General features: G+C 42.8%; 1 protein-coding gene across 2 annotated transcripts in view; it reads right to left on the reverse strand.

The window, feature by feature from the left end:
* The window catches only part of NUP58 (nucleoporin 58), a 47,118-nt gene that overhangs the window by 17,803 nt on the left and 3,147 nt on the right, over positions 1 to 26,168 (reverse strand). For both annotated transcript variants that reach the window (XM_066583454.1, XM_066583445.1), the window contains exons 2-12: positions 21,681 to 21,814; positions 17,025 to 17,165; positions 15,507 to 15,641; positions 14,049 to 14,150; positions 13,139 to 13,163; positions 12,877 to 12,942; positions 10,870 to 11,044; positions 10,021 to 10,100; positions 7,804 to 7,922; positions 7,631 to 7,713; positions 5,355 to 5,556 (exon numbers count right to left, since the gene is read on the reverse strand). In XM_066583454.1, coding sequence (XP_066439551.1) covers positions 5,355 to 5,556; positions 7,631 to 7,713; positions 7,804 to 7,922; positions 10,021 to 10,100; positions 10,870 to 11,044; positions 12,877 to 12,942; positions 13,139 to 13,163; positions 14,049 to 14,150; positions 15,507 to 15,641; positions 17,025 to 17,165; positions 21,681 to 21,814 — 1,262 coding nt within the window. The remainder of the gene's footprint in view (positions 1 to 5,354; positions 5,557 to 7,630; positions 7,714 to 7,803; positions 7,923 to 10,020; positions 10,101 to 10,869; positions 11,045 to 12,876; positions 12,943 to 13,138; positions 13,164 to 14,048; positions 14,151 to 15,506; positions 15,642 to 17,024; positions 17,166 to 21,680; positions 21,815 to 26,168) is intronic.

Here is a 26,168-nt window from a genome sequence, read left to right on the forward strand (position 1 = left end):
ATGACATCCATATGTAATAAGGCATGGAAAGGAGCGTTGCTACAGAACCACAGATCCCATATAGCAATACACAAAATAAGGTTCTATATGCCTTCAGCTACCACTCACAGGCGTATACCAACTTATCGTATAGAAATTTACATTGATCTCCATTATAAAATAAAAAAAAAAAAGTGCCGTTCACATCCAATTGACGTTTGGACATAATGAGTCCAAAATGAAACTAGCGAGCTTTTCCTGATTGAATCTATGGATTGTGTACCTTTAATAAGAGCTAATTAAATTATGTGTGTAAATTTGTATAACATACTATACATACGGTCACACAAGTTTACATGAATATATAAAGTATATTACTCTTGAAAAAAACATAAAATTTTAGTCACACCGCATCTATGACCATAACACATGGTACAGTAATGTTTCTGCATGTGCAATGTACCGTAAAGTATTTACAAAAATGTTATTGCCTTCAGCAAATGGCAAGCATGGCGTCTACTGGGGAATGTGAATATTTAAAGCACCCCTCCAGTGATCAGACACGCGCCCTCAGTGTATAGAATCAAGCTTCTACTCTAGTATTAAAAGTAAGTGCACCCTCCATTCATTTCAATCTAGAACAGAGTACAAGGAAGTAAATCACTACAGCCCTTTACTCTCTGTCAGCCGAGGATGATGAAAAATGTAGATGCGTACAGATATTGGTAAAATAACTTGAGTATGCTACTCAAAACAGAATTACAAACGGTGTGTTTGTAGAGGAAAACTGCTAGTGAATTAAAGTCTTGTGATTACAGCAGCATCAGCGCAGATCCACACAGTGTGTAGAAGTGTATCAACAGGAAAGAGGAGTGGTAAGGCTAAATGTGAGATAGCGGGTGATAAGGTATCATTCAGCTTCACTGTATATGTAACATGGGAAGAAGGACAGCTCTACAACTTTGAAGTGAAAAACTCCACAATGGGACTTTGCATGAAAATTTAAAGCACTGATTTTTTTTCTCTCTCTCACTGGAGGTAGGCTTAAAACAATAAGAAAACATTGTAGTGCTTCTAATAGAACACGAATAATTTAAAACTATTAAATAACATAAGGAAACATATTGGCTGCCAAAAATGGCAATTCACGATAAGCAGCCATGATTAAGAAAGTGTTAAATATTGGTCTACCCAGCAGGAAAAAAAAATAATCCAAACTATGTAAACAACCTTTAAAACATCATCGGAACAGACAATATAACAAAACATTGGCAGTATGGAAATTGTGTGCAGCAATAAAAAAAAAAATAAAATAAAAAGTTTTCTTTAAAACAATCTTCTAAGCTATGGAGCATCTGCATACCAAGACGGCAAGCTCTCCGGAATACGGCAGTCTTACCTGGCGTCTACAGATCTCTTAAATAGATTGCTTTGTTACATTCACTCTGATCATTAGATGCTTGTTATAAGAGCTCTTAATGCTGACTAGTACTGAAGGTACGGGTACAAAGTAGTAAAAAGCTGTAAATTGGGGTGGTCTTTGGCACTTCAGCGGCATGATGAGACATTATTGGGAGAAGTATGGAGCTAGAACACACACAGGGATGTTCTACAAGACAGCGCCATTCTAGTCCATGAGCTGTATCTGGTATTACAGCCCTGATCTACTTCTAGGCGATTGGTTGCAGGCGCCTGAGGATTGCACAACGTGCATTACATAGATTCAGCACCCTACATGCTGAAGCCCTTTAAGACAGATTTAAAATACTAGATTTGCAGCAATTTCTACAACCTACTATCTCTCTTAAAAAAAAAAAAAAAAGTTAGCCCTCAAAAACAACAACTTATACACAGGTGATAAATGACTGCTGAGGGTCCAACTCCTGGGACCACCTGTAAATCATGGAAGCATTGAGTTCACCAGCTAAATGGAGCGTTGGTGCTCATGTGTGACAACCACTATGGAGATAGTGGATGGCAGCGCTTGGCTATATCCATAGAAGTTAATGGTCCTGCATGCACACTGCATCGTTCTCACGATTGTGTAGGGGGTTCCTGCAGTCAGACCACCACTGTATACTGTGGGTCAGAGCTAAAAAACAAAACTGAAACTGAGAGGGGCTCCTCGAAAATCCCCAGAAAAAAATTAACAGGCTGCGAATTTAGAAATCCACAGTGCAGGTCAATTTTCATCTGGGAGATTTTGTACATCATGTACAGATCTGTTAGAGCCTCACCTACATTGTTGGTAATGTACAAGGCTGCAGATCCCCCAGCTAATACACAACGTGTGCATTAGGGTCTTGTTTCTATGGCGTACACATTACAGAAAAAGGCTATAGCTTTATTCTGTGGGGCAGTAGGATTACGATGCTAAAATTATAGTTTACTTTTGTTGTACTACTTTTAAAAATAAAATATCTTTGGAAAAGAAAAAAAAAATATTTTCTACTGCCATAACTCATGTTTTTCTGCCGAGAGGATTGTGCGAACACTCATTTTTTACTGAACATTCTGCAGGACCCATTGCTATGATTTTGGAGATTATGTGACTTTTTGATCGCTTTTTATAAACTTTTTTCTTGGAGACAGGTTACCAAAAAAGTGCAAATTTTTATTTTTTTTGGCGACGTTCAAAGTGCAGGAGAAATAATGTGTTCCTTTGATAGATCGGAGTTTCACAGATGCAGCGATATCAATATCATCATCAATAAGCGCTGCACAAATAAAATTATTATTAATAAGAAAACATGGTTTTCTTTTAAACTCTTACTTCCTCTTGTTTTTCCAATAATTACAATTTTTTTTAAACTTATTTTTACAGTTATTTTCTAGTCCCCATAGGGGACTTGAACTTGCCATTGCTTGATCGCTCGTGACGTATAATGTAATACCATAGTATTATGCGGTACAATGTAATACATAGTATTACATTAAACCGCATTTCAAGAAGCATTCATTCATGGTAGCCCTCAATCTCATTGCGGGATGGAGGTTGTCATTTAGGACTCCTGAACAATGATCGGGGCATTTAAATGCTGTCACACAGTGGTATTTAGAAGGTTAACAGCCACAATAGCCATCAATGCTGATTATGGTTCTTGTAGGTCCATATATACCCAGCACACCCAGGACATAAATGTACATCCTGTGGTGTTAAGGAGTTAAAGACTATCTGCCAGTGTCCTTGCAGTTTTCTTAACTATTTGCATGCCAGGGACACCAAACATGTGGGACAGGGAAGTCCAGGACCACTCTCTCCCATGACAAGACTCCCATTGGACCATTTTAGCCCCATTTACATATGATGCACCGCAATATCAAAGCGATTCCAGGTTCCAGATACAGGCTGAGCGGGGTGTGTAGACTGTGCCTCACCGTCAGCACCCCTGCCATACTACTGGTTTAGTAGCAGCAGGGACGCCGACATAGTCCTTCAGGGTGTGTTCCCACAGAGGGAATTGGTAGGGATTTCGTGCAGCACAAAACCCACACTGCTTGTGAAGGGTGAAATCTGTAGCAAAAACCACATCAAAATCTACCTAATATGTTGCAGATTTTGACGTGGATCCGCACCAAAACATGCTACATGTGCAGGCTCACACGGACGGGTCCGATTCCACAAGCGAAGACCGGCGATAAATCGCTGAAAGTATTTACGAATGATCATGGATGCAATCGTTTTCACCTCCAGCTGGCATTCTGGCTTTCCTATGCATTTTTTTCTTCTTTTCAAGTTGCCAAAGTTTCCGCTGCTCATACGCAATGTTAATTGTGTATGGGCTGTGGATCGCTTGCATCCACAGACATCTATTGAGGCCATCCGTGCTTAAATAGATCAGGCTGTGATTTTTCCTTCGCTCGCAGAATACACAATTCAGCCCGCAAGTGTAAATGGAAATTCAAAAATACATGGCTCACAATGGCCGCGTTCTTCCGTGCGAACAGTGATAGCGAAAAACACAATTAAAATCAGTTTGTGTGAGACATCCTCCTTAGGGCTTATTACGACGTGCGTATATGGGCTGGGTTTTCACGCCCAGCCGATATTTGCTGTCTCTCTGCAGGGGGAGGAGGCGGGCCGGGAGCAGTGCACTGAGCTTCCGCACCCTCTCTGCCCCTCACCACTGTTTGCAATGGGAGGGGGCGGAATGGGCGGATCTTAGCCCCACCCCCTCGCATTGCAAACAGTGGCAAGGGGTGGAGAGGGGGCGGGAGTTCAGTGCACTGCTCCCGGCCCGCCTCCTCCCCTGCAGAGAGGGACACCGTATATCGCCGGGCGTGAAAACCTGGCCAATATACGCACGTTGGAGTAAGCCCTTAAAGTCTAATAGTCTGTGTGCAGCTTCCACTAGCATCTTACCATATACTGTTTTATCACGGAGGTTAACGTCTATGCAGTATAGTGTTCATGTTTTAGCTGTCTACGCAAGCAATTCTGAGCTCCATCAGAAGGAGAAATTAAATTAATTGCCAACAAATCCTGAACGCTATTTACAAAGAACTAAATGGTATTAAGAAGGTGAACATTCACACTGAGGCCCAAGTTACATGGGTGTTTTTTTTGTTTTTTTTTGCAGAGGAGAGATCATGCTTCCAAAAATCACCAAATTACTGAGTGTCTAGTTTAGCACTTAATGGGACAAATATATACATATATACACACGCAATGGAACTCAGACTTGCAATCAAACTTCTGAGAAGCCTAATGTCTGAAAAGAGCCATTGCTGCAATTGTTTTCCCTACACTTTAAGTAAAGGGATAATGTAGTAAATAGCTGATTATCAAGAATTTAATAAGGAACACTTAATAAGTAGGCGATTTTGTTTGACGTAACATTCACGCATGATCGCTCTTGAAAAATATATTAATTCACAGACCTTTTTATTGCAATGATTTAAAAAAAAAAAAAAATCATCCATGTAGCTCCGGCTTACTGCAGCAGTCACGTTAAAATGGTAAAATGTGTTTACCTACATGCTTTAAATAGAAATGCCATTCTGAGATGAAGTTATTCATGAGACTAGTTCTCCATTGCATTATCAAGGCCACAATTACTTCAGATCAGAGTTTAGTGTATAGGCATAGAATAGTCTCTTCAAGTATAACAATTCACCTACAGGCTTGAGACCCAAAATGTATAAAAACAAGCAGGCAGGATTGCTGATTAAATACGGTTATGCTCACTCGAGGTGGGGAAAGTCACACAGTAAACTGCGAAGGTATAATTATTGCCAAGGCTAAACCCTGCCTATTCTAGAAGCTCTATGTAGGATAAGAAAGTGTAAAAATTATTTTGCCAGCAGCAAGACCCAATACAGAGAAGTTTACTGAGCACAGGTGTAAAGTATCTAGTACTTGAATGCATTCAGACCTGTAGCAGGCTGCTGCTGCTGGGTCAGGGTGGCAGCCATTGCAACGGCGGCCGCATTTGGCATGTTGCTGAAAGGCGTCGGTCCGGTGGTAACACGGGGAGCGGTCTGCCATTTCTTTACTTCAGCTCTCCTGGCTTCAAATACATCTGTAGGATCGCCCAAGAACGCTTTTCGGTAATCAAGGTGCTGTTCTTTGAGCATCTGAGGGAAAGTCATTTTAGTTTGAAACTGAAACGTCCATAACTCTACTATAATGGATGAGTGGACAGCGAATAAATAGTGCAAGACTTTTCAAGATGAAGATCAAACCCACAAAAATCCAAGTTATTAGTTCACGAGACGGAAAACACTTACCGAAGGCAGTTATCAGAAGTAAATTAAAGTGACCCTCTGGTCTTTGACATGCGTAGATGGCCGTAAGTACCTGATGCACAGTGTGCATTAGTATACATCATTAGTCTAAGACACTATATGCCGCTTTGATTGGCCAGCGCTGTACATGTGATCAGTACTGGCAAGTCAGGGTAGCATGCAGAGTCTTCGACTGCTGATGTATACTAACGTACAGTGTGCCTCAGGTAGTCAGAGAAGCATTGTGGCCATCTTTCTTTGTCCACAACCGCAGGGTCGCTTTAAAGAACATCACTGTGATATAGACATACAGAATGTGAAAAGGAAAACAGGACGAGTCATAGGGAATCTGTGCAGGTGTGTAAGATCATATCTACATATATCTATAGCACACATACACTCATTGTCCAAAAACAAAAAAAAATCCAGCACCTAGAAAAAGGAGTTGCCTGACTAAAATAAAACTTTTTATATGTCCAATTGCAACGCTGATATAAGTAAGTCATTACAATATCAGAGCAAAAGGGTAAGCTATTCCAGAAAACTGAACCCTATTTGGCCGCCTCTAGCTTGGATGAAAGATGTGATATAGGGGGGCATGGAGGCATACAGGTTTTATGGCCCATCTGTCCACATTTTCTGTAACTGAGCCTGTAGATCGTCCAAACTTGTAGGCTGTCTAAATTGGGGTTCTAGATGGTCCCATACAGGTTTTAAATCTGGCATCAGGTTCTATTAGTGATAAATCTGGCACCAGGTAGGACACACAAGTATCATAATGTTGTGGAGACATTCCTGTGACCCCCTTGTGTGCGCGGCCGAGTATTATACTGTTGGTAAATGCCTCTTGGAAGCCGCCATGAGAGGAACACATGTGGCTGCAGGAGGTCCTGAACATATCGCTGAGCCGTCACTGTCCCTCGTACCACTACTAGGAGTAACAGACTGTCCTATCTGATGGCCCCTCCAGACCATCACACCAGCAGGGGGCAGCGTGCCACTCCACAGCAAAGGCAGGATTAAGGCGCTCACCCCTAGGTCTCCAGATACTACACGGCAATAGTCAGTGCTCAAACTAAACCTGGATTTGTTGCTGAAGACAACCCAATTCCACTCTGTAGCAGTCAAGTTTCATCATTCATGACAACACAGGAAACTGAAGCAACAGTGGGTGGGTGTCAAAGGAAGTACATGTAATGGGTGTTGAGACCAAAATGGTCTTCAGCAAAGCACAGACACAGGAGGAGCCTGAAATGATGGCGTCACCTGTCTCTGGATGGTGGGCAATGGAACTGTTGGAACTGCTTGTGCTTATCAGACGATCAGCAGATACTCTCCGGCGGTCTGTCGACGGCGTCCTGAGCCTGGTCGCCTTGTGTACATGCACCCACACATCCACTTGTCCCAACGCCTCCTAACAGTCTGGTCGGAATGGCCCAGGTGGCGGGGAATTTGTTGATAGGACCATCCAGCTTCTCACATTCCAATAATGCGCCCCTTCTCAAATTTCGGTAATTTGGTGAAATCTTTTCAATTGCGTCATAAGGGCGTCTAATTGTCAACGAGCTCTACATGAGCGGAAAGAGAGGTCACTGCACACAAGGAGCCTCTAAGGGCCTTTTATAGGCCAAGGATGCAACCACTTTTACGGCCTCAGGTGATAGGAGCGTTCCTCTAATCACACCAACAGTCTAATCATTTGCAGATCTGCCTGAGGTGGAACTGCAGGACGAGTTTTGCAGCAAAACAACAACTTCTTGTAGGTGCTAGACTTTCTTTTATAAAGTGTGTAGAGCAGGTACCTTACATTTTATTTATGGTGTGTGTAAGAATAACACGCTCACATTTTATAGCATCAAAAAGACCAACAACTGAACAATTTTCATGTACTACAACATCAGTTACCGTTAACCTAGGCACATACCTTAACGTTTTCGTGGATTACTTGTAACTGTGCTGCTAACGCTACAAATGTCTGGTAGAGCTTTTGCATTGCCATAGAGAGGTCTAAAAGACAAGATAAGAAATGACGATACTTTTATAAACTAAAAACGTACAATCTTCAAGTGCACAATGGCTGAGCACCAGCTGTCCTACCTTGGGGTGATAGGTGCGAGCTGTTGGCCTGTGTTGCTAGGTGGTTTTCCAACTCCTCAATTTGCTGCCTGTACTGCTGTAACTGGACTTCAAACTGCTCCACTAAAGACCGAAAGTAGCTATAAAATATAGAGGGGGGGGGGGGGGGGGGTTGCTTTTATTTTTAAATAAGCACATTACATATGATAAGCGGTAGATTTTCAAACTTTAAAATTAGAGATCAAATTCATAAAGTTTCTAGAGAGTTTTAAAGTTAAGCTAAAAGTTGCATATTTTCCATCCTGCTGGTGGAACCGATGATGGAATAAATACATATAAAAGGGATATCCCAAGAAGTGTATTGTTAATCGTTAAATTCAGTTTGCAATTCTAAATGTTTTTGGTATTTACACCTTTAAAAAAAAAAATAAAAATAAAAAGTTTCTATCCCCTGATATTCCAGGAGTGATGTTAGAGCAGCACCGCCTGTTATTGAAGAGCATGTCTGGTCTGTCTCAGCAAATGCAGTAATTCTACTCTTATCACTTGCTCAGCATCTGGTCGGACATAAGACAAGACACAAACTTCAGAAGCAGCTGATGACCACACCAGGGATCCCTTCACATAGAGTGATACAGAGAGAAGCAAGAGGAGTAGATGTGACCACCTTGGAACATTTACTGAGGTGAACACAGAATAAAAATAGCAAGTGCCGCTAGTCTAAGGCCCAATGTCCAAGGGTGGATTGTAATTATAAAATCCGCACGTGGCCCCCGCATGGGAGATCCGCAGCTCTAGTTACCCATAGGGATGCATTAGTATCCGTAGGGCAACTTAATGCATGTGGATGTGATTTTTTTCCACCAGCGTGTGGGTCGCACGCACGGAAAGAAGTCGCAGCATGCTTCATTTTCAGGCCGATCCCGCAGGGACAGTTTCCATTGCAGTCAATGGAAGCCATCCCTGCCGCAGCACACCCACAGCTGTCGCTATGGAGGTGCCGCGGATCAGCAGGAAAGCAGGGGATTCAGAAACAAAAAAGTGAGCACTGCGCATGCTTCGCTGTGCTGAAGAAAAAAGATCTGGCCGGCTCAGAGCAGATCCACGCTGGACCCAGAGAGGTAAGAAACAGTCTTTCCCTTTCCATGTCCGTGGGCACGCACAGATACCACTGCGGAATTCAGCAGTGGAATCCGTGCGTGCAAGTGGACATAAGGCCTAACATTATTCCTGGAATATCTGGGGATAAGCATCCTTTAACCCTTTTCAATCCACTGTCTGACGTCTAAAGACATTGTGATTTAAGGCTGTACAGCTCTGATGTTGGAAGACATCCATCGAGGTTCTCTTACTGTATATTGCCAGCCTTTCTGCTGTCGGAGCCTATCCAATGTGCCACCTCATGCAGTACTGGCTTTAGCCAGCAGATAGCACCATTTTATAACGGCAGAAAAAGAATAAGCCCCCTAGAAAAACCAGGATACAAATTGGATTGGAAAGGGTTAATAAGTGTAAATACCAAATATGTTTAGAATTATTAGCTGGATTTAACTATGGCACTTGATGGTGACTCTTGTAAATTGCCTGCAAATGAATAGCAAAAACAATCAAAAAGACATGTATCACCCTCTCCCTTATCCACAGGATAGAGGGTTAATTTCTGATTACTGGGGGTCTGATCGCTGGGAACCTCAGCAATCCAGTGAATACCACATCCCAAATGCCTCATGTGAATGGTGTGTGGAGTGCATGTATGACCAGTACTCAGTTTACTCCTATGGGACAGGGAGGAGATTGATGCACAAGCCCATCTCCTTCCATTCCATAAAAGGGAATGGGGTGATGATCACACATACGTAGGATTGCTCCATTTATATGGGGCATCCAGGGTGCACCATTCTCAGGATTGTATCGCTTCCATCTGTCAGTTTTTCTAGCCTGGTAGGGGTTTATTAGAGTTCCATCACCGACGACTACGGAGGGAGATGTAACTGATATATGGCTGACAATTACTGGCCTGAAAATAATGGAGTAATGCTGATAGCAGCCATCTGACATTAGTAATGACAACAGGAAGCACAAGGCCTTCACAACATGTCTAAGCAGCAGATTTAAGCTCTACGTCATGGCTGATATTTCAATTCTTGCTTGGAGTGTTCCTTTATGGCAGTATCTAGATTTACTCAGACTTTATATAAAGTGTGTGAAAGGTTCATGATAAAAATGAAACAAACGTACTCAGCCGGCGCCGTATTTTCATGCTGAAGGCCGGGAGGTGTTTTCTGTGTGCGTAAGGCTATTTCCGCATTTTTGAGTTCCTAAAAAGAAAAAAGGTCATGTAATAAGTCACATAAGATGACATATTCTGTCAATGAGAAGCTTTCCTACTAAGCTGCTACCGATGACTGGCCTTGGATTCCAGTGACGCTGAGTCTAAGGCACACAGCCATAATGAGTGATGCACCCGAGAAACTCTAGCACAACGCACATAGGAGAGCACACAGCCACTTGTGAAAAGTCCATGAAAAACCAGACAAGAATAGGACTTGGACTGGCGGCCCATGTGAAAATAAATCGTGACATGTTAAAAATAGTTATGTGAATAGCCTCATAAGTTATAATGGGGGCCATGCACCTTCAGCCTAGATAGGACTTCAAACTAAAATATATGGAAATACTAAAGTGCTATAAAAAATATATACACTTCTTGGTAATAGATACAGAAAAAGCAATCACTGGAAAACGATGAGGTGTTCAAACCAACACATCTCAGACTATCGGTTTAATACTGGACATGACCACTTATTTTGTGTAGGTTTCCTCTGACTTGTAAAGTGCTGCAGAATATGTTGGCGCTATATAAAAAGACTTATTGTTATTAGAATATAGCTGAGGAGTTAAAACTCTAGATGCAGAAAAAAAAGTTTGCCAAAGTGCTTCTTTTTGGCAGAGTGCGTTACAGGCGAGTGCAAAGGTGCCTTTTAAAATCGCAAAGGTTAGCCCCAGCAAAAATAAGAAGCATCTATCATTACAAGTCATTTAAATAGAAGCTCTAAGTCACGCAGTCACTGAAAAGGTAGTAAGTACCTGAGCGGTTTCAATTTTCAGTTTGTCAATAGCCAAAGTGTTTCTTTGAAGGCCACTGGATGCCACAGACAAGAGTTGTTTTAAAGCTTTGATGTCATCCTGTACTTTGTCCATGGCTTTAGAGGACATTCTGCTGATCTCCTCCTGCACCTGCTTCTGTTCTTTCACAAACTTCCTGCACAAAATTGAACATGCTTAAAGGAGATGTCCCGAGGCAGCAAGTGGGGTTATACACTTCTGTATGGCCATAATAATGCACTTTGTAATATACATTGTGCATTAATTATGAGCCATACAGAAGTTATAAAAAGTTTTATACTTACCTGCTCCGTTGCTAGCGTCCTCGTCTCCATGGTGCCGACTAATTTTCGCCCTCCGATGGCCAAATTAGCCGCGCTTGCGCAGTCCGGGTCTTCTCCTCTTCTCTATGGGGCTCCGTGTAGCTCCGTGTAGCTCCGCCCCGTCACGTGCCGATTCCAGCCAATCAGGAGGCTGGAATCGGCAATGGACCGCAGAGAAGCCCTGCGGTCCATGAAGACAGAGGATCCCGGCGGCCATCTTCAGCAGGTGAGTATGAAGACGCCGGACCGCCGGGATTCAGGTAAGCGCTGTGCGGGTGGTTTTTTTAACCCCTGCATCGGGGTTGTCTCGCGCCGAACGGGGGGGGGGTTTAAAAAAAAAAAAACCCGTTTCGGCGCGGGACATCTCCTTTAAGTCAGTATAATGTACTTAGAATCAGGGGGTGTTAACCGTTACACAACCTTTATAGGATAATATGTAGTTAAGCATCATAGGTGTACGACTGATGAACAAACAGTATTCCGTAAACACGTGACCTTAGCTATGTATTACATTGGTTTTCTGAACCTTTACTAATGATGGCCTATTTTCAGAATGGCTCACTAATAGAGATGAGCGAGTATACTCGCTAAGGCCCAACTACCCGAGCGAGTAGTGCCTTAGCCGAGTGTCCTCCCGCTCGTCTCTAAAGATTCGGCTGCCGGCTCGGGTGACAGGTAAGTTGCGGCGGTGAGAGAGGGAGAGAGGGATCTCCCCTCCGTTCCTCCCCGCCGGCACCCGAATCTTTAGACACGAGTGGGCAGATACTCGACTAAAGCACTACTCGCTCGAGTAGTTAGCCTTAGCGAGTATACTCGCTCATCTCTCATCTCACTAATAGTTGACTGATGGGGAGTCCTAATCAGCTGTTTGGCAGTGCAAATAGAGCTGGAAGCAGATAGCGGTCAACACTGCAGAGGCCTGGGTTAGAACTGCAGGCACAGCTCTCACTGAATTTAATGACAGCAGTGTCTGCAATACCAACCTGCCCCCCCCCCCCTGGGGTCTTTCATACCCCAGATTTCTAGAAGTCTTGGATAAAAAGTTACTAAAACGTTTAGCATGCATTTGCCTTACTCCCTTCACTATGAGTCTTACAGGAGGATATGCAATTGCCATTCTGATGATCAGAGGGCGGACCCCTGCAAAAGCCAAATAACTTTATATGAACAGAATACTCCTCTATGGCACAGCCCTGTAAATTCTTGTGATCACTGATGACTACGGTGTAATGGTTCATTTCCACTTTGCTGGCACCAAGCAAGCTAGGGAGAAACATTCTTAAAAGGGAACCTGGCATTAGTTTGGGCACAACTCTGAAGGAAACAGTAGGAACAGAACGTGTCAGATATCTCATTCAATTCTAGATGGGAGGGGTGCTGCTGAAATCACAGGCACTTGCCTGCTAAAGAAATGCCCAGCGGAATAATTTGTAGATTGCGTAGGAGTGATTAAAATGTATTTTCCTAAGGTATACTTTATTACGGTCACTATACATGGTTATGTTCTGAAATGTCTTCAGGCGACCAGGCGTACAACTTAAGAATGAACTAGTTCTAGTCAAGGACAAGAGGTACAGTAAGACCACAAATACATATGTAAAGGAAAAGCTAAGATAATGTATAAAAGGTACAGATTACAAAGGATTTTCATTAGCTGTATACTTACTGAAAATTTTCCACATCTTGACAGATTAGTTGAGGTAGATTTTCATCCTTAAGAGCTTTACTGTCCCTATAAGAAAAACAAGTATAATGGATTTCAGAGGATCTCAGAGGAGTACAAAAAAAACCCAAAAACACAACAACAGCTCAGATCTAAAAAGTGAATCATTTATTCTTGCATTTGGTCTCAATGCACTTATTTTAGTATATATTTAGTCATGTACAATAAAAAGCCCAGAGTACAACAAGGCCTTAAAGTTACTTACTCTGGTCTGGTTCCAGTTTTGTCACCTAAAAGTGAAAACAAATATATTAAGAAGAAGCCTTTATATGTCCCATTTATTGTCCACCCTCCAGCCCCTTCATATATTCCGCAAATGTTAAGGACTTAAAAGGGGGTTTTCCAGCTCAAGACGAAGAGCTGGCATATTTATTTTTTGCAGCATCTTTTCATTCTTTAGTTTTATATCATTTAAAACAAAACAAACAAAAAAAAAAAAAAAAAAAAAACACCTTCACATGGAATATGTAATCAGAAAATGACCTATTGTTAAAATCAAGTTCTTCCATTGAACTTTTAACATTTCTTGTGATTCTGTTAATCTTCCATGTCATTATCTATATTTAAAAAAAACCAAAAAAACTAGTGTCTTGCAGCTTACGCTTTGACCACTATACCTAGTCCAATGCCAAAACTTTCTTTTCCTGTACAGCAACTACATGAGCTATTGACACAATAGACAAAAAGGGACTCGTTGACTTCTAAGTGAGACAGTTCAACAGGATAAGTGACAGAAGTCGGATCAGTTGGGGTTCACTCCACCGGGACTCCTCACCAATCCCCCCTCAGCGGAAGGTGCAGCGAGGAGAAACGTAGTCGCCGCAGCATTCAAGTAAGAATGGAGTGGCTGTGAGCATGCTCATCCACTGAAACATGCATGTTTTACCTCAGGGCACCTATCCCTGAGGGGGACATGGCATCCTCCTTCTCAGGATTGGTGGTGGTCCCAGTGCTGAGATCCAACCAGAATTTTTAAATCACCTCTCCCTGTGGATCACTGATAAAAGTTTATTGTAGGATAACATTTTAAACAATGGATCCTTTTATGAAGATACTCTCACTTTAAAAAGAAGAAACATCTACATTTTGTTTACGAAGCAACACGGGTTACTCACTTCTTTTGTCTGAAGAACTACTGAAATCTATTCCTCCAAGTCCTTCGTTGGTAGTAGTCTGTGTAGCGGGAACAGCTAACCCCAAAGGATTCTGTCCAAGACCTGCAATTAAATAAGAAGTAGGATAGATAGTTGTACCGGGTTTATTCAGGTCCTTTGCAGCATGAAACGTAAACACCAAAAGGAAAGATACAGCCAACATGGCACAGAGAGAGAAAAAATAAAAGGAAGATTCGATGGCAAGTGAATTGTAAAATATTTTTTTGTAAAGGTTTGAGAAGAACCTGAAATCTAAAAGAGAAAAAAAAAAAGTTCAATACCGCCACAAAGATCTCTTAATAAACTTGAAAATACTTTTACTGGTGGAAAGGTTACAAAATATAGTGCAAATATGGTATTGCCTTAATTTTCAATTTTTCTCTACACCATAAAAGTAATGCAAATCTAAAGCAAACCTGCCAGGTGATTCTTGCTGCCCTGTCTGAATGCAGGATATGATGGCGAAAAAAAGCCGCCAAGCTCTGTGTTATATATAAAAAATTATATGGATTGGAGCAGAATTTCTGCTCATAAAGGTGGTAATGTACATATGTTTTAAGTTGATCAAAATGAACTATTTTACTTAAAAGGTCTTTAAAAAAAAAAAAAAAAAATTCTCCTTTTTACTGTGCCTTGGGTCCCCAATGATGCAGGAAGCGATGATTTCACATTCACTGCTCACGAACTGCTGCAGCCAATCGCTGCATTACCACCACACTAATATATAGAATATCATCTCAAAATCTTTATATATTTTAGCATCCGGAGGGCAGCTAAAAGCATGCGAATGTGATGTATTCCCGGTGTGCGGGTCGCACGCACGGGAAGAAATCGCAGCATGCTCCATTTTCCTGTGGATCTGCCGCACGGGCGGCTCCCATTGAAGCCAATGGAAGCTGTCCATATCTGCGGCACAGCCACAGCTGTTTTTGTGCTGTGCCATGGATCCGCGGGAGAGCAGGAGATTTTAAAAAAAAGCAGAAGGTGTGCATGGCACATGCGTGCGGCACTCTGCCAGCGTGCCAAGCACATCCACCAGCCGGAAGAAAGAAGATCCGGCCTGCACAGAGGAGAGCCCCGCAGCGTTCAGCGAGGGTAAGAAAATGTCTTTTCCCTCTCCATGGCCGCAGGCACGCACTGGGGGATTCAGCAGTGAAATCCGTGCGTGCAAGTGGACATGAGGCCTAAGAGTTGTGAATGGGGACACCTTCGCCATCCAATGTTTACACAATCTCCATGGGCAGCAGGGGGCTGTAAAATGCAGTGCAGAGGTAAGATAGGAAGTAGCCAACCCCTTTAAGTAAAAACCTGCAGCCTTATCTTTCCATCAATGTTTACATTGAGTGGCAAGTTAAATCATATAGATTTATGCATATTACAACATGGAAAGGTAACATTTAGGAAAGAAATCACAATTACCTGAAGATACCGCGCTTGTATTCTGAAATGGCGATGCAGTCAGCCCCGTTAGGGCCCCAATGGACAGACCAGTAGTCGGTACAGAAGTAGTAGTAACAGGTGCAGACGTACCCAAATTCAAAGAAAAACCAGTCCCTTAATAAAAAGAAAAGAAAACTAGTGAGAAGTAGAGATCACTCTTCACACCTGCCATCAAGTAAAGATGAACATAGCAAATCATGGAGTGTAACAGATCGCCACAACAGGCAATTCTGCTGCACCCAGATAACAGGTTATACTTTGTTTCAGAGCACTTCTCCTTTAGGTTGTGCTCAGAGTTTGGAATCAACATCAGATTTTCTGTTCTGATTATTATCACCTGCATGCCGTTTTTAGCACTTTTCAATAGTTCACTTTTTTCCTCACAAGCAGATTTCAAATCCACGTGTAAAAAATTAAAATAAAGCTACATCATGGAAAGGTAGATTCACATTTGATGCGGATTCCACGGCACAAACTGTGTGAACATACACTAAGGAAAAACAAAACATAAAATTCATATCACAAATTGAAAAAGGCTACTGCTTAATACGGAGCTTCTGAAGTCGATTGTGGTCCAAATGCTGGGATCAGGAGACCAAATGAGACGAAGTCGCTTTTTCTCTGCACACTGACTCTCCTTGTCCAGGTACTACGCAGAATATTGTAGTAGCTCCAACACTAATCCCAAACTGTTGACTAGAGTGGCAATAACTGTGGAAAAAAGCTGCCATATTTTTCTAATCCTGGTCAACCGTCTTCAATGCTGGCTACGAGAGAAAAGTGTCAGAAGACACACGGCTGTGTACTCATACACCAATTAGAGTGCCCGTGCTCACCCCTATCCAACGCCAAAACCCGTACAATAGACACGTTGGCATCAAAAAAGGACCATGGAGCAATGAAAGAAGGAGGCCTAGTCTGATGGATCCTACCCAAGGAAAGATGGCATCAGAATGCACTATGGGAATGCGGTAAGTCGGTGGAGGCAATGTGATTGTCTGGGCAACCTTGTACCTCGGCATTCATGTGATGTTACTTTGACAAGTATCAGTAAAACATTATTCGGACCAAGTACACTCCTTCATGGCACAGTTATTCCTCAATGGCAGTGGATCTTTCAGAATGCGCTGGGCCACACTGTCATGTTCCTCCAATCATTCCTAAACAATTTTTGCAAAGAGTTCAAGGTGTGGATTGGCCTCAAACTTCCACATATCTGAAGCTGATAGAACATCGATAGGATGAGTTATGAAAACAAGTGTGATCCACGGAGGACCCACCTTTCAACTTAAAGGATGTACTGCTAATGCCTTGGTGCCAGATACCACTGAACACCTTCAGATGTCTTGTAGAGTCCACACCAAAGAGGGAAAAAAAAAGATAGATGACAGGTCCTCTTTAGGTCTACCATTCATGTGGTACTTTTGAAGGATCACTGCACCAGCACTTAAACAAAACTAAAGCTCAAGTATCTGTAAAACTTTTCTCTGGCCTTACCTGTTGGTGCAGTAGACGACAGTGAAAACCCAGTAGCTGAGGTAGTTGCAGCTGGTAGAGAAAAAGGTGTAGCAGATCCTGCAGGTTTACCAAAATTCAAGCTAAAGCCGGGTGTCGCTGTCGATGTTGTTGTTGGCGGTGCTGTAATAAAAAAGATCAAAGTAAAATAATATATAGATTGCCAATCTGTAAATGACACCAAGAGACGAATTTGATCCCTGTAAATTCATTGTCATACCACTGAGGATATGTGAAATATACCCATGTACCAAATTCATAAAGTGTTCAATAAAACAAAGCTAAAAATATATATATATATGGTTATTTTTAGCTTTGTTTTATTGAACACTTTATGAATTTAGTACATGGGTATATTCCACATATCCTTGGTGGTATGACAATTTATCGCCTTTCCACAGGATGGAGAATAATTTTCTGATCCCTTCTCCCACCTTCCCGGGGACCTCTGTGATCATTAGAATGGGTCCAGAGCTCCAAGTTCATCCTCACGGCACAAATGCAGTGCGAAGTCTGAATGAAGTAGTGGCAACACATGCCGTATGACTACAATGTATGTTTTGTGCACATTTACACAGAGCGGATGTTGTTCACTAGCTCCAATTTCACAATCTGAGGGAATTGGGAGAATTCACACAGACAATATATTGCTCAGCAACTAATTAGGGAACGTGAGTTTCTTTAAAATTTTAGCCCCTACCCAATGTACATTCATCAGTTGCCAAGTCCACTGAACGCACATAAATACATGCGAGTGGTCTTCGAGTGAACACTCCCTGCTGCAAGAGGCCACAGTAATGAAGGTTATGTTTTGCCCTCTTCTGCCCAAGATCACATTAGTGATGCTCTTTCTTCTAGTAGTAGTTTATTAACTTCCATGCTCCCCCCACTTCCCCAGATGAGACGGCTCTCTCAGTAAAGTTCCCCGACATTAGATCCACCCCAACAATAATTTACAGTATGCCTCATAAACCCTTCAGTAGTCACAGAAAAACGCCTTCAGGCCATTCGCTCCCAGACGTCACAACAAGCTTCATGTACAGCTCCCCTTACAACAGTAGCAGCAAGCCTCCTCCAGTTTTGCCTAGCCATCTTCCAAGCAGTCAGGCCTTCCCCGGCCCCTCTTACATCCTAGTGGAATACATCACCAAATAATTACAGTATATATATTATTTTTAACAATTAAAACCAGTTACTGGAACATTTTCCATATTACTAATCTTTTTATTTTTGGACTGTAGAATTTTTTTATTCTGTTGTGTGTGCAGGACTATGGGGGCGCCAATCTTTACAGCAGCTTCACGGGCTGGTCACACAATGAACAGGAGGGCACCCGTTGACTTCTATGAGAGGGCTTAGTTACAAGGGCGTTTTTTGGCACAATTTTTTGTGCGCAAAACTGATGCGCACAAAAAAATAAATAAATAAATTGCGTGACCGAAGCCAGCGTCACGGCTGAAAAAAACCGCTAGCCGCATTTATCAGCCCAAAGGGCTCGGTCACACAGGCGCTGTCTGCTATCCTCTGCCACAGCTGTGGCAGAGGAGAACGATTTTCTCCCATTGAATTCAATGGAGCTGGCAATACAGCCGGCTCAATTGAAAGCAATGGGCTGCCGGCAAGCGCTGTATTCATTTTCGGGGAAGGGCTTCAAATATGAGCCCTTCCCTGAAAAGCATCCTTTAAAAAAAGGGTAAAAAAAATTTTGTACGTACACGTACACACACACGTACACACACACACACGTACACACACACACACGTACACACACACACACACGTACACACACACACACACGTACACCTTTTCGCAGCAGCCGGGGCTCAGTCGCATCCAGCCGGCTCTTCTCCTGAACTGCTTTCAGTAGTATTCAGCAGCCAGGGATTTAAAATCCCCGCCTGCTGAATGGGCTGCCCCTGATTGGCTGAGCACTGTGACCAATCAGAGGCAGCTCTTAGCTATTGACTGACAGCTGCCTCTGATTGGTCCCAGCACTCAGCCAATCAGAGGCAGGACTCACTCACCCATTTGTGAATGGGTGAGTGAGTGCTGCCTCTGATTGGTCACAGCGCTCAGCCAAATTTTAAATCCCCGCCTGCTGAATACTACTGAAAGCAGTTCAGGAGAAGAGCCGGCTGGACGCGGCAGCTGCAAAAGGGTGAGTATATGTTTGTTTTTTACACTTTTTTTTAGGATGGTTTTCAGGAAAGGGCTTATGTTTAAAGCCCTTCCCCGAAAATTAATACAGCGATTGCGGGCAGCCCATTGCTTTCAATGGAAGAACATCGTTCTCCTTTGCCTCAGCTGTGGCAGAGGAGAACGATCTTTACTATATGTTCTCAATGGGGTCGGCGCTGCTGCCACAGGCCCCATTGAGCGCACATACATGAACACAGATTTGCGCAGAACGCAGTTACATGCATTCTGCGAAACAGTCATAATTTTCGTCACATCCGCATAAAAAAAAACGGACATGTGACTGCTCCCATTGCAAAGCATTGGGTATATATAGATGCGGATCGCAAGCGCATCTGCAAATCGGGCGAAAAAACACCCGTGTGACTGAGCCCACAGACTGTTGTAGACATGCTCTGTGATCTGTGCAGGAATCACTGAAAGGCAAAAAGGTTCTAGAAAAAAAAAACAGAATTCAGAATAAATCCCTAAAATATAAATCATCATTCAAAGAGGGGGACAGTTAAACAATGAGTCAAAAATGAAGGAACCTATGTTTAAGTTTCCATAGAATGGACTGTAGCTACCCAAACAAACCATTTCTACAATTATTGAGGTCAATTAGAAGATTGAGTTTCAAAGCCAAGACAGTAACCGCTTAACCAAGTAGCTACCTTATAAGGGTACTGCCCAAAAGAAAATTCATATAGAGGGAAAAAAGGTGATAATCAAATAATTAGAAACCATCCATAGGAGGATACAAGAGTAAATACAGATCAACTCCTCTTAGATAGAGAAAAGGAGAATAAACTAGCAGCTTTCTCCAACCGGACTCGAACTCAGGACCTCAGCATCACAAGGCAGCAGGGCTAACCACTACACCACATCTGGGAAAATACTAGCATCTGTTAGTAGCCCATCATATCAAAGACCGACTGGTTCCTCAAGAGACGAAATTACTGATAAACAATCTGGAAATGCAGGAGGTCCACTAGACTCAAAAGAGATAATACAAGAACACGGGAGACATGTATCCCAGCATAAGGCCTCCCTCACACAGACGATTTTTACAGCGCTTAGCGCTGCCTTCTCAGTGCTGTACTAAACGATGTACAACGCTCCCAATCATTTCAATGGGGCTGTTTACACAAGCATCTACAACGCTGCGCTTAGACAGCGATGCATGTCCTTTCTTTGGCCAGTTTTCAACCCTGCGTCGCCCATCGAAAATGAATCGGCAGCGTTGGCAGCCCTGCTGAAAGTGCAGAACAATGCGATTCCACGCTTTGGGCAGCGCTAGCTGCCCTAATAAAAAATAAATAAATAAAAATTTTAAAAAAGTTATACTCACCAATGCTTCTGCCGTCGCGGTCCTCGGCGCTGCTTTCCGGGGCTTTGGGCACTTGTCAGAGGAGCTTTTGCTAGTGACAGGGTTTAAAGACCCTGCCTCCAGCAAGAGATTGCTCTGATTGGCTAATCCAGTGCCAATCACAGCCAGCGCTGGATGCACCAATCACAGCCATTCAATGAAGGAATGCTCTGATTGGCTGAGCTGCGAGCCAATCTCTTGCTGGAATAGTCTTGAAACTCAGTTACCAGCAAGAGATACTCTGCAGGCACAGACAAGTACCTGGAAGCCTGTAGAAACGGCGCCTACTAGGTGAGTATTTGATTTTATTATTTTTTCAGCTTCCTTGGCTGCGTTATCAGGTCTGCTGAAAAACGCAACCAACACGTTGGCATAACGCATGCCAGCGCTGCTGAAACCACAGTAAACACAGCGGTGCAAAACGCTGTGTTTACTGCAAACGCCTGTGTGAGGGAGGCCTAACACTGAAAAAACAAGTAAGCCAGAAAACTCAGTGTGTTTTTAGTCTTGTTAACCACTAACTCATCATCAGGAGTAAAAGCACCCTAAAAAATAGATACAGAAAATGATAAAGTCACTAGCCAGTCCTGATGGTGGACTGGTGGTGGGTAGAGAAACACTGACACAGTGGCCACATGCATCTTAAATAGCCCTCTTAAAAGCCCACCCTAAAAAGAGTCTCGGCAGGTCTAGCCAATACTAGAATCAGAAATACTTGTCACTCCTCCAAAGGAATATCATGCAAAAACCTCTTCAGCGGCCCTCAAGAAGGGAGATGTCAATGATCCCATGGTGCAGATAAACAACAAATGACAACATGATATAATGGTGCACCTTCACAGCCCATACTCCAAAATACTAATAATGCATACCTGTTATAAGATTCACACATTCAATAAAATAAAAGCATGATCCGTCTCAAAGGCACATTTTCTAGTTACCGAGCTACTTATACATAGCAAGAACCAGTGCAACACTGTAGAGATTGTGACACATGGGATGAAGGTCTGTGGCATCAGAGTATTTTCACAGGGTCTTTTCAAGTCAAAAAACAAAAGTTGGTAATCATGGCTGTTAGATAATAAAATCGGCACCTGTATTTGTCAATCCTAATGTGAATCCGGTGGCGGGTTTTGCTCCAAAGAGATTTCCAGATAGACCTGTTGTAGGCTGTGCGGCTGTTGTAGGAGCTGCAGAGGCACCAAAGCCAAATGATGTACCAGTGTTACTGCAAGAAATAATGAATGAGCATTAAGACCTCTGGAAGAAACATGACATTCCATCACCGACCCCTCCACCCGACTGTCCATCACACTCTGGACTACTGATATATGTACTCCACTCACTTCCCTGCAGTACAGTCTCCATAGTCACTTCCTTTCTGTTCTGCTATTAATCCTATACTGTCTCAGGACAATACGGGCAACTAGTCAATACAACCTCCACCTGCCGGGAGGACAGTGAGATAAATTTTCCCCTCTATGCCCCGCTAAGTAAGCCGATTGCCCTTTTACTCCATTTTTTTTTTGCAGGAATCTGAAGTATAATCGTTCAATGTAAATGCCTGCATGAACTGAATGACGAACAATATGCACTCAGATTGTGCACGCATAAAAGTCAAAAGCTGATCGGCTGATGTAAACAGGCAGCTGTACATCTATGAACGACTGCCTGTTTACTTTGAATAGAGGTGGGCGGCCCGCAACAATCTCCAGCCTGCTCCACTTCCCTTCACTGAGCGATGATGGCTCCTCTGTAGAAGCACAGGAGCCATTCTCACTAGGACAGCTGCTGGGCACAGAAGCACCCGACAGTCATCCCATGTAAAGAGACCATAAATATACACCCCATGTCTCATCATCAGTTATAACTGATAGGATTTTACACAATATGCATCTCAAAATTGATGACATTAAATATATCGTCTTGCAAAAAACAAGCCCTCATATAGATATGTTGAAAAAGTTATGGATCTGGAAATGTAGTTAAAAAAAACAAACAAACAGAAAGCGTAAAGAAAACCCAGAACAAACTAAAGCGGTGAGGTCCCCAATAGAGCTTGGGCAGCAGGTACTGTACTACAGTATAGTGATAGACACCGATTTCGGCAGACGCACACTAAGCCTTTACATGGGGCGGGTGATTATTGTCTCAATTAGTGTTGAAAACAGCAAATGCCAGAAAACCTTCCTGCGTACATGTGGCTGCTGATGGGTCACAGAGAGAAATCGCTTACCTGTCAGTCATTGGCTTTTTTTTTTTAGCAGAACTAAAACCCAAAAACAACTGCCGGCCGTGTAAGCAGGAGTTTCTCAATCTTTGAGCGACTCCCGTTACTGTGGATGGCTGGAGCAATTCCCGGCCCGCTCTGCTTCCATTCACTTCAGCAACTATCGCTCCTGTATAAAGCACAGGGGCGATCGTTAGAGAACCAGCTTTTTGAACCGCCCCAAATATAGGAGCCCCTTAGTTTTACTGCTACTACACAGACAAGCTCTGTTTAGTATGCTGCTACAGGCCCTTTTGACCGCTCATGTGAAAGCACAGGAGCGTTAATTGCTGGGATGACCGGCAGGCGCTGAGGCACCCCATAACTGTCCCATGTGAGAGGCCCCTAAGGCCATCAAGCACTATGGTGAAATAGTGCTGGACTTCAATCTCACTCACATAGGAGTACGTGTGCTGCGTAATACGCAGTGTTAGAGGCCCATCGATTTACATACAGACCTGCTCTGTTTTGATGCACGTGAAAAACAAAAAATGCAGCATTTGCTATTTTGGTGTGTAATACAACCATTATACTCTATGGGTGTTTAAAATCTGCAGTAAGTACGGATGTTACATGTGTATTAGCTGCATACTTTGTAATGCATAGCAAACATACACCTGTGTGAGTGAGCCCTTACTATTGTGGCACAACCAACCTTGCCCTCACTGGGGTCTGTATCACACCCTCATTCCTGGTCAGTCTTGAATATGGTTAGATAGGGCCAGGCGATCAGCTGATTGGCAGGGATCCCGAGTGGTGGACACTCACTCATCTATAGAAGACTTATCCTGTAGATAGATCACCAATAGTAGAATTCCCCCAGAACCTCTTTAACCCCTTCCCGCTTCAGGGCGTAAGTTTACGTCCTGGGAGCGGGGTACTTCCCGCAACAGGGCGTAAACGTACCTCCTGGGGATAGCACGAGATCACATATGATCCCACGCTATCCCGCAGCGGGAGCCGGCTGTCAGTCACAGCCGGCGTTATGCTGCAACAGCGGGGAGGGGCATCGGAGATGCGCCCCCCGCTGTTAACCCCTTCCCTGCCGTGATCTAAGTAGCTCTCGCAGACACTGGCATCCTGTATTGCCAATGCCCATTATCGTTGTATAAGCGATAAGGCATGGCAGGGCAGTAGCCCTGCCATGCCTTATCACAGCGATGGGCAGTACAGTGGTCAAAGTCCCCCAGAGGGACACAAATGTTGTAAAAAAAGATTTAAAAAAATGAATAAAAAAAAAAGATAAATCCCCACATATTTGGTATTGTCGCGTCCGTAACGACGCGTACAATAAGTTGCACATGCTTTTGACTGTGCATGCAAAAAAGCATTAAAAAAACCGCTAAAAAACTGAGGCAAAATGCTAATTTTTAGCATTTTGCCTCACTAAAAACGCAATAAAAGTGATCAAAAAAGCCGTATGTACCCCAAAATGGTACCAATAAAAACTACAGTCCGTCCCGCAAAAAATAAGCCCTCATAGAGCTCCGTACATCAAAAAATAAAAATAAAAAGTTACAGGACTTTGAATGCAGCGATTTAGAAAAAAAAATTTCCAAAAAAAAAAAAAAAAAAGGTTTTTATTGCAGAAAAGTGGAAAACCCTAAAAAAAAAAAAAAAAGGTAAGAATTGTGGTATCGTTGTAACCATACCCACCCACAGAAAAAAAATGGATTGTCTTATTTGGCCGCGTCGATGGAAAAATAAAAAAATTATGACTTTTGATAAATGGAGAAGAAAATCCGCCAAAAATCGTTGCGTCCTTAAGCCCAAAATAGGCCATGTCCTTAAGGGGTTAATCATAAAAAATAAAAAACCATACCTCATACAATTACCTTGTCTGGGCAGTAAGATCATTAATATTTCTCAGGGTGGAGTTGAACAAATTTGTCATTTTCACATTGTGTCAATCTACGTGTTAACCTCCGGTCAGTGACCAAAGACTACATACAAGCAATGAGAGCTGTGACATCATAAGTACGAGTTCTGATGTAATGTACACAATGAAGGTAAAACGTCCTTCTCTATAATCACTTGTACTACTAGATGCTAGCACGGTTTACACAAGAGAACGTATGAACAGCAATGATACTAGCCGCCAATGTAAAACTGGGCTGAACAGCAGTGCTAACATTTATAATAACTGCAGGAATCTGGGGCATAAAATGAACCCGTCCCATTACACTCTGTGTCCCATCTGCAGCCATCGTGTTATAGAGCAGAGTGCTGTATAATAAATTACCCTGTTTCCCCAAAAATTAGCCCTAGCATGATTTTTTTTTATGAACGCTTGAAATATAAGCCCTACCGGAAAATAAGCCCTAGTTAGAGTTCATTAAAAAATAAGTCAACAGCAATGCTTTAGGTGCATGAAAAATGAAGTAAAAACGTAATTGCTGCATTTTTACAGCTCTTTTCACGCAGGTCAACCAAGTCACTTACCCAGAAAACTCTGTTAAGGTCCTTCCCGCTGCTCTCCAGAGCCTCAGCGCGGTTCTCGCAGTCCGCGGCTCAACCAATTAATGCAGCTCTCAAAGAACCTATCATAGCCATCACTCTGTGGAGGCGGGATTTATGACTCCTATAACCAGGAAGTGATTCTGTGTGGGCGGCCGAGGGTTTTGTTTGCGCAGTAAAGCCACCGATAACAAAGGTCGTAGCACTGGTGAGAACAACAATAAGGGCTGGAGGTGCCGGGCTCTCACAAACAAATCAGGTAGTCCCGCTGTAGTCAAAATAAGACATCCCCTGAAAATAAGCCCTAGCACATATTTGGCAAAGAAAAATTATAAGACCCTGTCTTATTTTCAGGTAAACAGGGTATGGTAATAACTGTATATCGCAGCTTCTGTGGATGGAAGGAGATCAAGATACTTCTCTTTCTCCATCACACAGACATGAATGGACATGAGGAGGACCGGTTGCTACACCACAAAAATGATCTGAACCTTGATGCAAAGGGTATCCAGGAACAGCAAAGAATTCATGGCAGCATACGATGTAAATAAAACAGTCTTTATTGCTCCATATTCCAATAAAAAGGCGATGTTACGACCTGGTGTAAAGACCGTTACCAGGCCGAAACGTCGCCTTTTTAGGACAAAACATATTAGGCTACAGTCACACTGGCGAGAATCCCACATGACTTATGTGCGTTGCAAGAAGCACGAAATTTTAACTCCATTCTTTTAAATGGACTTATTCACATGAGAGCTTTTCCCTCACACCGATGCTGCAAGGAGAAAAATCGTAGGCCTTTAAAAATATTGCATGGGACTCGCATGCTGTGCGATGTGATGTTTCCCTTTGAAAT

The sequence above is a fragment of the Eleutherodactylus coqui genome, chromosome 1 (assembly GCF_035609145.1).
Source record: "Eleutherodactylus coqui strain aEleCoq1 chromosome 1, aEleCoq1.hap1, whole genome shotgun sequence".
Lineage (NCBI taxonomy): Eukaryota > Metazoa > Chordata > Amphibia > Anura > Eleutherodactylidae > Eleutherodactylus > Eleutherodactylus coqui.